The sequence below is a fragment of the Alligator sinensis genome, unplaced genomic scaffold (genome assembly GCF_000455745.1).
Source record: "Alligator sinensis unplaced genomic scaffold, ASM45574v1 scaffold543_1, whole genome shotgun sequence".
NCBI lineage: Eukaryota > Metazoa > Chordata > Crocodylia > Alligatoridae > Alligator > Alligator sinensis.
The window spans coordinates 1,214,711-1,231,638 of NW_005842055.1; the positions used below are offsets into that span (position 1 = coordinate 1,214,711).

General features: G+C 37.1%; 1 protein-coding gene across 1 annotated transcript in view; it reads right to left on the minus strand.

Annotated features, from left to right (window-relative positions):
* Positions 1–3,203: 3,203 nt before the first annotated feature.
* The window catches only part of PRKG1 (protein kinase cGMP-dependent 1), a 1,043,514-nt gene continuing 1,029,789 nt past the window's right edge, over positions 3,204–16,928 (minus strand). Inside the window, exons 15-18 of the mRNA XM_025203354.1 lie at positions 15,039–15,161; positions 14,896–14,958; positions 12,278–12,344; positions 3,204–7,915 (exon numbers count right to left, since the gene is read on the minus strand). Coding sequence (XP_025059139.1) covers positions 7,817–7,915; positions 12,278–12,344; positions 14,896–14,958; positions 15,039–15,161 — 352 coding nt within the window. The 3' untranslated portion in view covers positions 3,204–7,816. The remainder of the gene's footprint in view (positions 7,916–12,277; positions 12,345–14,895; positions 14,959–15,038; positions 15,162–16,928) is intronic.

The following is a 16,928-nucleotide window of genomic DNA, read 5'->3' on the forward strand; positions in this document are numbered from 1 at the left end:
TAGTTCTGTAATGAGCTGGGGTACCATCTCATAAATAAGAGGAAATTTATTACCATATTTTATTCCTGTGGCAAAGCAGGAAAACAACTCAAACATAAAACCCTGAAAAACACAAAGGTTGTAGCAATTAGTGATTTATACTAATTTATACTAACTTATTTATGCTATAATCTATAAACTCTGTCCTGAGGATGGCAGCAATAATCAATTACAGACCTAGTGTGTGTTGAGGAACCTCAGAACGACACTGCGCAAGGTTGCCCATATTGATGTACTATCCCCAAAGTCACTATGTAACTGCAGACTAGAGTAAGAGAATATGAAAGGTCAAAACCCTGAAAGGTTTTCCTACGCTTCATACAGTGCTCCACTTTCCTAAGGGAAAGGCACACTTTCTATAATTATTTTTCATGGGTATTTGTCTACTTTCTCTCTAAACTGTATTTCTTTCAGAGGTTCTTTTCCCTCAGCAGATTGTAGAAGGAAGTTGAAAAAGTCTTGTGTGTGGAGGAAAGAGAGTATATTTTATTTCTTTTGGTTATGAAACTTGGAAGGTCACACAATGAATTTTCTAGAAAAGGACAATTTTCTTGCAATTTCCTAGTTGGTCTAATAAAAGATATCATTTTGGAACAAAGAGGTCTAGTTTTTGTGTATGTCTTCTTGTTTCAGACCAACACGGCTACCAAGTACACCCCTTTTCTTATTAGTGGCATTTTGAAATAAGTTTCTTAGGGCCTGACTGCTTCTGTAGAGTAGATGAAGCAGGACCAGCTCTGTTAAAGAGATTGCTCAAAGGACTGGTATCTTTAATGTTATAAAGGCAGTCATCTATCACAGTGATGGTGATATTAATGGCTGGGAGGGGTGGGAGTGGTTTCCAGTAGGTCTTAATTTTCCTTCCACCTGGCCAATTTGCTTAATTCATTTTGATTCCTTTGAACAGTATCTCTGCATTAAAAGGGAATGCAGTTTATTCATTTTACTCATATCCTTTGCTAACAGTTAGATACTCATTAAAGTATCATCAGCATGAAAATGGTTTTAAAGATGATTTTGAAAGTAAAACAAGACAAAAAAATCCTACAGTAGTACCATGTTCATCAAAGCTTTGCAGATCATAAATATTAATTCCCTTAAGGCTTGGGTGTTTATTTCAGAAGGTACAACCCTTTAATTAGAGCTATAGAACTGACTACTCATGTACAGTGTTTATATTTTTGTTTCTTTGTGCTCTGATATTGTCAGATCTGAAAAGCAAAATCTGACCTAGCAAGGTCAATAATGGAGGGGAAACCTTGAAGTAGGATTTAGTGCAAATGTTATAGGACCTTGTGTAATGCATTCATTGCTCTATGAGTCAGTAATAAACCATGTTGGAGCATGGTGTTTTCAGTAGTGTGTTACTGGAGCTACTGTTTTTCGTATAAGAAGTGATACTAAAATCCTTATAATTTGTATAGGCATTGGCTGAGTGGTAACTTCTTGTTATTTTTAGCATAAAATAGTAAGTGTCAACCCCTGGCCAAAGTCAGACTCCAGTGATTATGTTTTGATTCTCTAAATCAGTGGTTCTCAAAATTTTTTGTTCCAGGATTCATTTGTAAATATTGATGGCCAGTCCCAAACCAGTGCCCGTCACTCCCTACCTACTGCCCACAGGCCCCAGCCCCCCACTATGTGGGGCAGGGGGTGGGTGTGAGGGACAGGGTGGGGTATGTGTGGGGCATGGGGGCCCCCAAGCAGCCCCTTGCAGGCTGGAACTCTGACAGCCTGCAAGGGGAAAGCCATGGTTTCACACAGTTTTCTCCTTTAAAGGAGAATACACTTCTAAAATTTGTTGATCCAGTTTTAAAGTTTGTTCACAACCCTTTAATATATTCTTGCGACCCACTGTTGGGTCATAACCCACAGGTTGAGAAACACTGCTCTAAATTGTCTTTGTAGTTTAATGAAACCAAATATTCTTCTGTACTTCATATTCTGGACTGTTGCTATAAATCTGCTGACAGCAATTGGCTGTATTTAAGTGACCAGCATATAGTATTTTTTCACCAACTTTATAGTTTCTTAGGGGTGTGAAAAGGGGTTATTTTTATAGAGTTTTCAAAGATATTTAAATTAAGAGACCTAATGAAAGGGTTGGGTTCAGTTTATAAACTGAAGCCCAAACATCAGTCATTATACTTTCCAGTAAGTCCCCAAACGTGACTGTTTCCAAGCTGTATCTTTTGGAGGGGCACAGGAGGGCAAAGGAGAACAATTGTCTTACTTAATCTTTATTTCACCTCACCAATATTCACTTTTCTTCTGCAGAATATCATTTAAGTATGTGCTTTACTTGGATTTCAGTGGGATTATACACAGATGTTTAAACGATTTGCAAAGGGAAATACTTAAGCATGTTTATGAAAAACAGCTATTGTACTCATTCATCTTGTTGTATACCAACATGCCCTCATACCATCATTCTGCAAGATCTATACTTACTACTGAGATGAGATTAGGCAGTAAGTAGCTCTTCACATTTTATGCACTACAGAATTCAGGTTGCATCCGTCTATGCTTTTTATTACAAATCTGTGGTGGGGCAAGTTTAAGGCAATGCTCACTTTCCTTTCCTACTATCTATGGTTCAACAGTTACTGTCCTTAGATATGTACCTTGAGGGATAGTAAAATATAGAGTATTATTTTCTGTTTTATCATTATCATTTTTGTTTTGTTTTCTCAGCATATATACGGTTTACCATTAGACACCATCTTTTGGATTCAATTATTTCTCTGGAAAATGTATTACATTCCAGTATGTACATAAGGTATGTATCTATATAAACAGAAAAACAAATAGTAAAATCCAGATAGATTATTTTTACAGCTGATGACTAATTATACACAGTAATAGGTAGTACCATAAATGCAGATATCATTTAGCATATTTATCAAATTAAACACCAATTTTCAGTTACCACGTTACCAGATAGCTCATCTTTTAGTATGGCTACTCCATATATATTTTAGATGACAATTTATCTATATCAAGTGCTTTAAGAGCACCCAGTCCAGAAGTATTTTCCAACAACTGTGTCATGGTGTATCTTAATAAAATAGAATAATAAAATACGATTAGGTTTCCATCTGATGTACAGTTCTCTGAAATTACTAATTGGACATTGAATAATACCTCAAAACAGTGTTCAAAAGTAATTATTTTTATTTCAACTCTATAAAGTATACAACAGGCACTCGGCAATTACAGCTGCAGGGAAAATACAGAGCAAAACAAAAGCAGTTATGAAAAAAAATTCTTAAATCTACATCAAAAGAGTGCAACTGGTCAACGACCATTTGATGATGGACATATTTTGACAAACAAAAAACCCTCTTTCATGTAGAATCCATTGTAAAAAGAAAACTACAGAAATATAACCATACGGATACAAAAGAAATGACCAGTGTAAAAACAGCATACATTGGAATCAGTATGGTAGGCAACTCTGAATGAAATTTCCCTTTGCTAGGAAAGCCTGAAACATTTGAGAAATTGTCAGAGTCTCAGTACTATATCTGTTTGTAGTGGACAGTTACAGAAGAGAACTAATAACACACTTTCAATGTTTAGGTTTCCAGGTGTGTTAAAAGAGCTTGCCTCAGAAACAATTTGCATATACAAGGACTTATAGAAAGCACTGATCCTGTTTTGTTGAGTGGTGCAACAAGATACTCCTTTTCATAGTCATTGGTTTCATGGTAAGATGCAGTTTTGTTTGGTGTAAATTACAGTTAATTGCCAATCATTTCTCTGTGTGGAATACTTGTAATGAGTTTATAAAATATGATATGTTAGAACTTTACTGCACTATACTTTAAATCTGCACAGCTTAGCAAAACAGGAATACCTGTATACAGACTGATAGTATGTCATATATTAATTTGACCTGCACATACATTTATACATTTCACAGAAATGACGCTGTATCTCATTAACAGATACACAGCTCTGGTACATTTAACAGAAATAAGAGAACAACTTCATCATTTCTGTAATTCATCAATATTATATAATAAAGGCTTATAAATTGTTAGCAGAAAGAACTGTAAAACGCAGCAAGCTAAGAAAGGACAACATTTTGAGGTGTGTTTGTCTTTGTCATGCAGCATAACACCAAATTTGTATTTTTATAGGATGCCATGGATTTAAGGCACTTGCAACAATGCCAAAAAGTTAGGTCATGTTCTAAACTATGGGACAGATGAATAACAGTACAGTTGCATAAAAATCCAATAATACTGACAATTATGACATTAATTCAAGTCTACTTGATCTAAAAACATTACATTACAAATAAGAAAATGAAGTAAATAATGCCATGGAACTCTAAATAAAAAGTTATATGTGTACCACAAAATATCAACACGAAAATATCTATTTACATAAATATTTGCTGTGGTCCTATTGTTAAATAAGAGTTTACTATGGATAATGTAGCACTGTAATAAGCTACAGATCACCTGTATCTTATGAAACCAATCCTAACACACTTGTTTTAAATATGGTAGCTGATTTCTTCTTATGTAAATACACCATCTTCCAATATATTAAATAGTAGACAAAGAATAAGAAACAGTAAATGGAAACAGATGCAATCAAAATAGGTGAATATATATGTAAATCAAATATATTATTTATAAATGAATGGTTTATTAATATACTTATGCAAGTTAAATTATTTAAAATACACTTGGTAAAGATAACGAGCATTTAAGGTGTTTCCTATCATAAAAAAAAAATTGTATTAATACAGTGCATGCCACATGATTCAGGTATTATTGTTTGTGGCACAAGGACAAAACGAATAAGAACAAACAAAAAAACCAACAAGCTAATTTTGTAACACTCTTCCATGTAATGTTTTCAGTTCACCCAAAAAATATTGTGAAACTCTTTTTTTCTTGGGAATTCTTCAGTTTTTCAGAACTGATGCTTGAATCTCAAGTACTAATCAAAACAAATAGTTATAACAGAGACAGAGAGCAACTTCCTGTTCACCTGCTTGCATATAACAAGAAAGTCAGTTAACAAATTAAACAAGTTTCATAGTCCAACATAGTCACTTCATTCAATGTCAGAAAATAGGGAGTAATGAAAAAAAAGTCAGCTCTAATGCAGAAATTAACTTTTTTTTTCTTTACTAAAATGACTATGTGATTGTTTTAGCCCTAGTATCTAATGTCTGGTGTCAGACAGTATTTAAATCCTTAAGTTAAATGTTTAAAATTAAGTATATGTTATACTTGTATACAAGTAGTTCCTGGTATATGTAGTAATTATTTTTCTATGATTGCTTCAAGGTGTACAAATATCAATGCAATGCCACACATGATTAATGAATAGCAGAAATAACCTGAAGTTACATTGTGCTGATGATGTTGCCTCATCCTTCTCTATAACTGTAAAAAGAAAAATCAGTGAAACAGACTGAAGTTAAAGGGACATACAGTAAGTGAGGCGCTCTAGTTTGCTGGCAAACTGTTGACATGTTGTTGATATATTTATTCTGCTTATTTGACAATATCTTTAAATGCTCTATTAAACTTATATAAGTCATTATGAATATGAAAATCTGGAACAATGTAGTAGTAATAGGGGATTTATGATTAGTGGAATGACTTATTTGCTTCTCCTGCATTTACAGGTAAAGACAAAAATCTGAATTACTTAAAAAAAAGCCTAAAACTTATCTTCATTACAGGCCCATTCCTTTTGAAATCAATGACAAATCTTCCATTGATTTCAGTGGAGCAAGTTCTGACCCTCAATTCCTATGTTTCCAAAAATCATGCCTGTATTTAAATTCTCTATGCATTCAGACACATACAGTGACCACCATTTAAAAAATAACATTTGCCAAGAGTTACTACAGTGCCTTTTGGGAATATCACCACCTTCCTTTGTATTTAAAACAAGAAATATCCATTTTACCTATGTGACAGTTTGGCAAAGATTGAACTTTTAATGGTTTCTACTGTAGTAACATGGTGTCAAATTATAAATTGAGTCACAACTTTTGACATCATGATTCATAACATAGTGTAAAGAAATATGAGGCACAAACATAATGAGATCCTGCTAAAATATATTACAAGTATTGTAACACAAATGCTTCTTATAGGTATGAAGGAATACATTGGCATTTGGTTTAACACACATGATTAGTAAGCAAATAGGATCTGATTCTCATCTCACTTACACCAATTTAATCATGAGTGACTCTACTGAAGTCAATGGAATTATATTGTTATAAACACAGTGGAAGTGAGAGAAGAATTTAGGCCAAAATATCTGTTTCCCATCTCTTTATTATAATAGTTTGAAGTGATCTAACTCTTGCCATTTTAATGTCTCAGTATAATGATGGAGGCATCTGCAGATTGCAAGTTCACATACCAGTAAGTCTCACGCAGTGGATCTATATCGGTCTCATATTTAGGTTTCATTTAGTAACTCCACTGATATCCATGGAGTTTCTCCCAATTTACACTAGAATGACATTAGAATTTCATGCTGTATCCAAGCCTATTAGACTCACTGTGATAATGCTGTCATGATGGAGACCACTAATTTAGTTACATTTTTGAGATGTAGTAATAAGAATACAGCTAGGTTACCTGCAAGCTGGCCCTGGTATCATCATTTCTTAAAGAAAAAATAAGAATATTATGATTCTCAAATACTGCAGAATAAATATGGAGGAGATGCCAAAGTGGAGATTTAAAGGGTTCTCTGTTCTAAGATCATCACTGAAAGCGATGTCTCATGCTACATATTTCTGAAATGGTTGTTGATGGTTGAACATTTATATTCACAGATGAAAGATGTACATAGCACCTATAAAGTATATTACAGGACTTGTATTTTTTCCTTTGGGTTCCAACAAAGTAAGTTATTTTAAGTTAATTTTTACTGTCTTGTACATAATTAATAAGACCAGTTGGCTGCCATCATTTTATTCCTAGGACCATTATTTAAGCACATTTTATTTCTTACATGTAAAATTAATAATTTTATGATTTTTTTCATGCAATTATGCATTTTTACCAAAAGAAAAAAAATAACATTAGTTACATCATGTTCTTAGTCACACATGAGAACCGACCCAGACCAGCCTTGACAGAACCTATAGCAGTTGTGCTTTTGTTAGATCAGTTTAAAAAATCTGTCCAAAAGAAAAAGGAAAGGTAAAACATTCAGTCTTGTCATGAATACTGCTTGAAAAAAGAACAACTTTTAGCACTGTCTTGACATGAACCATTTGACCAGTAGTTTTGTGGTCCTCCTTTGTATATACACTGGCCTGTAGTAAAAGACCCTATATATTCACTTTGAAGTGTGGGAATACCCCAGATACTGTACCATAGATATCTATAGTACCTCATACATTATCATTTGATCCTACTGATAAAGCCAGTACCTTGCAGCTAGAATTAAGTGTACCTTACACTAGTTATCTTTCAAATTATAATTAGAGCATAGCAAGATCATTGCAGTGATAGAAAACATATTTCTGTACTAGTGAAAAGGCTTTGCTTCAGGACCACCATGTCAACTGCTATTTTAAGTTCAAACATAAAATGTGTGAAGAGCACTATTGTCATCTAAGCAATAAGTCCTAATGCCACTGTAGTTACTGTAGCAGCATCAATCAAGGCATCATGGTGACCCCGAGCACTGATCCTCCCCAATTCCTTCAGTTTTGCTGGCAGCTATGTCTCAGGAAGCTGTCTTCAGCAAGGCAGAAGCAGGTAAGAGAAATACATTAAAAATCTATGTCCCATCCTGAGTTGTCATCAGGTGGTGGTTCATCATTGTCCTCAGGGAAACTGTCAAAATTGCTTGTGTCTGTTGGAGATGCAACCTGTTAAATGAACAGAGTTATGTTGTTGACATCACTTTCTTTTTGACATTAAGGATCGTTTTGCTTTAGGATTTTTAACACAACTTTTTCTGACCTTGTAACAAATATTAATCTAAAAATCTGCCTGTAGTAAAATTCATCAGAGCTAAGTAGGTAATGGAGCTGGTCAGGAATATGAATATGCTGGAAATGTCTTGAATTTAACCAACTCGCACTGAATCACAAGCAGAACTGTAACAGAAGACCACCTAGTTTTCTGGTGGACGGCTGGGGATTTGAGGGCCTTCTTTGGGCATAATTTTAAGGTGGTCTTGATATGTGGACTGTCCTGGCTGAGAACTCAGGGGCTTGCAAGCTTGAGGGAAGTCCCACCATTCTAGAGCTTCTGAGCAATCTTCTTTGAAAAGTGGAGCCTACAGAGCCAGCGGCCATGAGTCCTGGGATGGGCTTCCAAGTCCTATAGCTCCAGGAGCTCTGTCACACAGACTGACCTGGCATGGGAGGGCACTAGGGTTTCTAGACTGCTGGGCCAATTGGCTCCAGAGGTTGTCCTGTTTCTGAGTAGACAGATCTGGTGGCCATCTGATCCGGAAATTCAGAAGCTCTGGGAATGCTGGCCCAATATGGTGGGGTCTGGCTTGGAGTGACATCCTGTGAGCCCTAGCAGCTTTGGACTGAAATAGTGCTTTGGCTTCAAAGAAATTTTGAAGAAAATGTATTTTTTCTGAACCAGAACCAAACTAAATTTCAAAATGTTATTTTCATGATATTCTGGGTTTTGACCAGATCATTTAATAAAGCTTTTCAGAGGAAGACAACCTAAACACATTTGTCCATTTATGGTACTGTAATCTAAAGGGTACAACTGCTAAGCTTTTTATTGATTATTTAGTTTTACAACCAAAATTAAATTGGTTATACAGGACTGTAGGTGTGTTTGACATAATTAACATATACATATAAGCGAATGAGAAATACAAAAACAGACCAGCAACTTGCTCAAACCAAAAAAATAACTAAACACATAAGATCACGCTATACCCCTGTAGTACCCCAAAATACTCAAAAGATCAAACCATACTTACAGAATACTCCATTAAACTCATAAATACCATAATTATTATGCTCCCCTCTTACCAAAAGCCTGAGAGAGAAAGGTGGAATTTAAAACAAACCCTGTCATCTTCAGTTTATGGACAAGACAAATCACAAAACTTAAGACCTATTAGAGAAGATCTCAGTGGCAGTTCCCTTTCTTTTATAGTAAAGGAGCACCGGTTCAAGCACCTCAGCTGTGGATACATTTGAAACAACATGGTGAGGAGAGGGGAGGTGTCTCAATTAGGCAAGTTCCAAAACAACACCCTGAATTTTACTTGGAAAAATATGAGGTAGCCAATGCAAACTTCTGCTTATCAAAGAGACTATCTTCTATATCTTCCATGATGTTGTAGGCCCTGAAAAGTGCATTGCCATAGTCTAACTTTGGAGGAGGGCCACTTTTATTGGATGATGCAAAGATGTCTGCTCAACTGAAACCCAGAATTTAACCCCAATTTTTATTTTGCTCTTTATTTGCATGTTCAATTAATATTTCCCAGAGGAAATTGTGATGCCTAAGGACACACAACAGTTTAACTAAAGATTATATATTGCACTGGTTTATAATTCAACCACCATTAGTAGGTGACTGCATGCTTTAAGGGATGATCACACACTGTCCTTATAGTTTACAGTGCTTCATGGGGCACTGTGAAGTTGAATTTGTCACGAATTATACATTTGTGGAAAAAATATTTACAAAACAGCCATAGAAATATTTCTATCAAGTTAAAAATGCAACAGAAACATTTTTTTAAAAACATACTTATTTGCATGTTTTTCATTTAAACATTATAGCATCCTGCTAATAGCACAGATGAGCCAGAAAATAAAATTAACAGAAATTGATAATAAACTGGAGTAAAACTGACTAGTTTGTTTACAGTGTACAAACAGAACTATGATGACCAGAGGTAAAATATTTATTAAATCTATTTTTAAAATGTACGCCAATTGTCTGTAACGGAGGTAAAGACATCTGATTTATATATATTACGTTTTAAACACTTAGTGTCTCCTACTTTAGGTAACTTTTTGGCAGGATCTTGATTTCAGCCACTGACTGACCACTGCTTCTCCATCTTGTAGAGCTGGGTTAGACAACAGAGCAACGCGAAGCTTCAGGTGCTGATTTGATTCGGAGGAGATTCAGCCTGATTTGGCGGCTGAATTTCTGAATCCGAATTGAATCAAGACCAGTAAAAAGCTCTGAATAGATTAGAAGCTCTCCAAATTAATTTGGAAAAGATTTGGAGAGCTTTGGAGATTCGGGCAGTCCCTACTCCCTGCCGCAGGGAGCTGGACCCAGATTCCATGCTGGTAAGTAGGGGGCAGGGAAGAGGGGACTGGAGAAGCGGGGAGGGGCCCATCGGGGGCCATCCCTTGCCTGCTCCCCCAACCCCCCTGAGCACCCTGCAACCCCTTCCCGCTCTCCCAGCCCCACCATGGCTGCTCTGCCTAGCCCAGCTCCTGGCTCTTAAAAAAAAAAAAGCCCCCACTCACCAGTGGCTGCCTGGCAGGGGGGGCCATCTCTGCTGTCCTGCACTGTGTGGAGAGCTATGTCACAAGCCCCCAGAAGCCGGAAGGCTGTTGCAGCAGCTGGTGAGTGTGGGCCTTTTTTAAAAAAAAGAACTGGGAGCTGGGGCCAGGCAGGGCAGCCATGGGGGCTGGGAGACTTGGGGGTGGGGCAGGGGGCTCGTGGCAGAGCCCCCCCACACAGCTCAGAGCAGCAGGGTGCAGCAGGGATCATCCCCTCCCTGACAGGAGCTGTCGAGTGTGTGTGGGGGGTGGGGGGGGTTGTTTTTTTCTTTTCAAAGATCCAGGACCTGGAGTCAGGCGGGGCAGCCATTGACAGGGCTGGGAGAGTGGGCAGGGGGATGGGGCCTGTCCAATTCAAAGATTTGGCTGATTCAGCAGCAGCTGAATCTCCGAATCAGATTCGGCCAAATCAATTTGGGACAGTGATTCAAATCACCAAATCAAATCACTAACCCCCAAATCAGACAAATCCAAATACAAAGCAAATACTAGCCACCTTGCACAGGCCTACTAGACAACCTCCAGCATGCATGCCAGAACATGGCATGTGAAGACATTTTGTTTGGCGCACGTGCCTCAGGGAAGGGTCTGGGGCTGTGCTGCCACAACAAGGACCTGGCATTTTGTGTCTCCCCCACCATCTGCCCTTAGCACGCCAACAACTTACAAGTCGAGGTTGTGGGTGTGCTTGGCACTCTGCCCAAAAATGTTGCCGACCCCTATTATAGAGAATATGTGTAACTCAGTGCCTCCTCCTCAACAGTTCTATGTATCACAGTTCTGAAAAAGGCAAAGACAAAATAGGACCAGCCTGGTTTAGTGAATCGCCATTTTCTGAGCCAGGCGATTTACCTGTGTTGCTTGACTCCATAATTGAAATGAACAGCAAAGAGCAATTATACATAATTGTTAATGGCATTCTAATACTGATTTTGCAGCAGAAGAAGGAGGGAAAGGGAGTAAAATGAAGGGGCACCAATTCAACAGAATGGACCAAAGCAATCCTAACCAGTTAAGTTCAGTTGCTCTTTGCAATTCGCTCTTTGCTCATTTGATAAAGAGCTCACAGAAGAGCATTAAATGAAGAGCTTTGCTGAAAAAAGGAATTGACTAGGAACAGTAACCTCTTCCATTCAGAATCCACTTCCACTTAGCTGTAATGGACTATAATATAAAAGCTCTTCATAGAAGATGTGAGGGCAGAAAAAAGGAAAAAGGCACAGAAGGTGATAAGAAAAGGGAAACAGGGCTGAGAGGGAAAGTTAGCACAAAGGAAAAACAGGGGTATGTACTGACAGCCCTTGCTCCCCACGCCTTCAAAAGAAAGAAAACAACAAGGTAAAAGCAAGAACAAAGTGATCATAGAGACAGGGACTGAAAATAGAGAGAAAATGTGGAAAGATCAAAAAACAAGTCATGTAGAAAGAAAGAAGCACCGACTAGTGAGTAGTGACAGACTTCCCTCCACTTTAACTGCTGGAAAGAGCATTTCATCACAGGGCCTCCTGACAAGGACACAGTCATGAGACAAAATACATTTGAACTTAATAAAAAAATCATCTCAAGTGACCTATTTTTAATGATCTTTGGCAAGTATCTTCAGACAAATTTCTCTGCATGCCACTGCCTTCTTTAGTATAGTGCAGCTGTACTAGAACTCCACATAACTGAGGACAAAAATATATACTGACTGGAAAGCTTAGAATTAAGAACTGTACTTACACTTGGTATTATAGGAGGTGTCAGTGTTCCTTTTCTTAACCCTTCCCAGTTAAAGCCCTCGAACCATCTATAAAGAGGTAAATATGAGAACAAATCAAATAGATAAAAAGCTAAAATGTAACACTAGAAGGCAAAGTGCTGACCAAGTGTCCACACCTGAGGATGCATTCTTCACATTGTCTAATGCACATGAATTATTTTTTCTGTCAAATATCTGAACACTTTTTCAATGCAGACTCAAATGTAGCAATGTAGAAGCATTTTAAAATGTGAGGAAAATTACGTGTGACCCAAAAATGGAACTCAATGATTATTTTCCAAACTGCTAATAGCACAGATGAGCCAGAAAATAAAATTAACAGAAATTGATAATAACACCTCTTTACTATAGGACAGCTTCTTTTCACCTTCTGCCTGGTCCCAAGGGTCTCCCTCTCACAAGAGGAATCCTATATTCCTTTGAATATAAGATGCCATTAAATTTAAGTCACCCAAATTTTCAGGCATTGAATTTACAAAAAACAAACAAACAAAACATTGCATAAAGATGTACTTACAAGGATGCAAACTATATAAGAGATTCATATATATCTATTTACTCAGATTTAACACAGGGCATTTTTAGAAGATGATTATTGAGAAATCTGGTACAGAGGGAGCTTTAGCTCCCACCTCGAAAAATTCCAGAGAGCACAGCTGAGCTGCTGCTTGTAGAAGGGGACAACAAATTACTTGTATGGGCCACTAGAAGGTTGTTACACTACTGGAACAAGGAAAACTTGGTGAAGGAACCATGGTATTTTTCCATAGCATAATGCAAAAGCAAGATTTAGTCATAGATTCATAGTTGTTAAGGTCAGAAGGGACCTAAGTAGATCATCAAGTCTGACCCCCTGCAGGAGAGAATACTGGGCTCATATGACCCCAGCTAGGTAATTGTCAAGCCTCCTCTTAAAGACCCCCAAGGTAGGAGCCAGCACCACTTCCCATGGAAGCTGGTTCTAGATCCTAGCCGCCCTGATTGTGAAATTGTGTCTTCTAATGTCTACCCTGAACCTACTCTCAAACAACTTATGGCCATTATTCCTTGTTACTCCGGGAGGTGCTTGGGTGAACAGGGTCTCTCCCATTCCCCACTGGTCCTGGTAAGTTTATAGATGGCCACCAGGTCAGCCTTCTCTTGTGGAGGCTGAACAGGTTCAGGTCCTGTAGCCTCTTCTCATAGGGTCTGCCCTGCTGTCCCCAGATCATACGAATGGCCCTTCTCTGGACCCTCTCGATGCTGGCCACATCTCTCCTAAAGTGCAGCGCCCAGAACTGGATGCCTGCCAACTGTGGCCTGACTAATGTTGTATAGAGGGGGAGGCTCACCTCCTTGGCCTTGCTTGTGATGACAAGGTGCAGTTGGCCTTACTGACCGTGTCCTCACGTTGGCATGTTCATTTTGGAATCGATAATGATTCCAAGATCGCTTTCTGCTTTTGAGAAGGGAGTTCCCCAGCCTATACGTATGCTGCTGGTTCTTACTTCCCAAGTGCAGTACCCTGCACTTGTCAGTTATTGAATCCCATTCTATTCTCATTCGCCCACCCGTGTAACCTGTCCAGGTCCAGCTATATCCCGTCCCTCCCTTCTAGCGTGCCCACCTCACCCCAGATCTTGGTGTCGTCAGCAAATTTGAACAGGGTGCTTTTCACCCCCTCATCCAAGTTGTTAATAAAGAGATGAAGCAGTGTGGGCCCAAGGACTGAGCCCTGGGGGACTCCACTGCCCACATCCCTCCAGGCTGAATATGACCCATCCACCATCAGTCCTCTGATGATAGCTTAGCTTTCCACACTCATTTTACCTGAAATTTATAACAACAGAATTATGTTAAATAGAGTGAAATTTGCACAAACTAAATCTGCTTTCAAGATCAACTTCCTGGGAACAAACAGAGCAAGTGAAATATCAGTGAGAGGTTGTATTCTATTATATTCAAAAGAGTCAGAGAAATCAGAAATGTCAACTCTGCTAGAATACTGTAGGTATAGGCCCAGTAAAATAAATAGAGGAAGACCTTAGAAAGTAGTGATAACATATAAAGGGATTAATGTAAATGGTGATTCTGAATACTGTGGGGCAGACTGCCATTTGGACATACAGTACATTTTTGGTTATCTAAACCCCTTTGGAAAGAACCACTGAAGCCATTCAGATAAATTAAATTGTTCAGATAAGTGAAACTGCAGCATCTTGTAAGGAACTGCTAACACATAATGCATTATGTAAAGCCATACTAAACTTAATAGTGAATATATTAGTAGAGTAAAACTTAAAAGAGAACAAGTTTGTCACAGAATTCTAAGAAGTCAGCAGAACAAAGCTTCCAGTTGGATAAGCAAGGGTTCAGAATACTACTGTGTGTCTGAGGATGCTCTTTCACTCCACATATCACCTTGTTTGCTGCATGTTAAAGAACAGAACAGAAACCAGAATGTGATAAAACGTCTAACACAGTGCAAAATAATCTAAAGTAAGAAAAATATTTTGATTTCTTTTTCTTAAAAAATAAGGGTGTTTGAAAAGGGTATTTCTTCCACATGAAGTAACCAATAGTTATGAAATAAACTTACTTGTGCTTTTGGATATCTTTTACACCATTTTTCAAGTTTCCTAATCTTTCTGATGGATTGTCCCTAAAAAGTGAGCAAAAAAGTTAATAATCTTTTTTTCTGTCTTTCTGACTTCTTTTCTTTAATAAGTTTAAGTTTGTTACCTGCATAGTTTTTTAATTAAATTAGCAGCATTTTTGGCAATCTTCTTTGGAAATTCAATCATGTCAATCCCCCTTAGTATGATATTGTAGGTCTTCATGGGGTCTGGGCCTGAGAAAGGTGGACTTGAAGAGAAGAGAAAGGTAAAAGTTAAGGGCAGGTCTTAAAAGTAGTTTCACGGCAGCCTATGATGAAACAAAGGGAAGGAATGAAATGATATGGCTAATTATATTTATCCGCCCTGTGGCCTTAGGAACACTGAAGGAAAGGGAGCTAAATTGGGACTGCTGAAATACTTTATATTATATTTTTAAGGAGTTCTCTAGGATGCTTCCTATCTCCTCAAATGTCCAAGCTGTAGTAACCTTTATTCCAATTAAGAGATTTTGAAATTGCTTGTATCTGGATTTCATTTATGATACTTCAGTTGTCTAGAAAAGGAGATTAAATATGATATAAGACATTCCTTCCTTTGCATAGACTAAACATACAGTTTCCCATATTGCCAGCTTGAGAAACGAGAGGGTAAATTCAGGTTCTGAATCCTTGGTTTATTTTGTATTTGATTCATTATGTAATAGTTTTGCATTTTTCTGCACCTATGACATGGAGAGCTTCTTTGGTGAGTCTGTTGTTTGAACTTCATGCAGAAGACCAAGAATTATCCCTTATTTGATCGGTATTTTGAAAAATACAATGAAAGAACTTTAACTGAATGATTTACAAGATAGACTGGACAATGTCTAGAAGAGCTTCTAATATATGTAGTTTTAAATATATGTAGTTACCACATAGTATTATAAACTACATGGTAATCATGATACTTTCAAAGATCAACAGATATGTGAAATTCAGAATTAATACAAAATATTTATTGGAAGGCTAGAGTTTGATTCTTTGGCAGAAAAACTTATTAGCATATTCCAAAAAGGATAACATTAATTTCATCATAGACATTGCATAAAAGGAAAAAAACTCAAGTCTCACATTTATAATTTTATTTCAGGGATAGAGAAATTATGAACACAGATTATGTATGGTTTGCATGTTAAAAAAAACTGCAAATATTTAGTTATAGTGTAACTTAATTTTTTTAGCTCAGTGTTTGAAATAATTTCATCAAGTATTCTGTATTTTAAATTACCCTGAAGTTATATTAGACAACCTTCAAAGAAACTTATTGGAATAGCTTTTCATTAGAATAAGAAATTCTACTAATTCACGAGAAATTGTACAAAAGACTGTTGTGCCTTCAGTGCAAACGTAGATTAAAGGATAGAATCCTGTTTTTCTAATAAGTTGCAGTCATCCAGGGATATTTAAGAGGGTATAGGACTCAGAATGGAGTTTCCATTTGTTAATTTTATTAAACATATTATAATATTAAATACAATATTTGTAGTTCTTCATGGAATTTTATATTACTGCACTTTAATAAGCTGCATCTGGAATATGTTTTTCAGGAAGAAGCTAGTTTATTTAAAAATCCTTGAAATGGCAGCTCAGTGGCTGAAAGTGAAATTCAGATTTGTTTTATATGTCTTAAGGGGCAATGTGGTAAAATGGCTAATATACCTTGACGTGGATCTAGAAACAGGACTTTGAGTCTAATTCCAGACATACGCCAAAGGTTGCCATCAGCTTCACATTGTACATAAGCATTGCATTAATAACCCTGGATGGTCTCAATTTTGAGTGAGGATTAATTAGGGTATAACTGACAGTGAAGGGAGGAATGGTCTAAGTTGAAATAAATCAATCACTTTGCCTCATCCAATCTTGTAATGTTATATCTAAGACATGCTTGTTGTAATGGCTATAACACTTTTGTTCCTACTTCGGAGAGTTTGTTTTTCTTCTACCCCCAAACATGTTTCAATAAATATCTATAT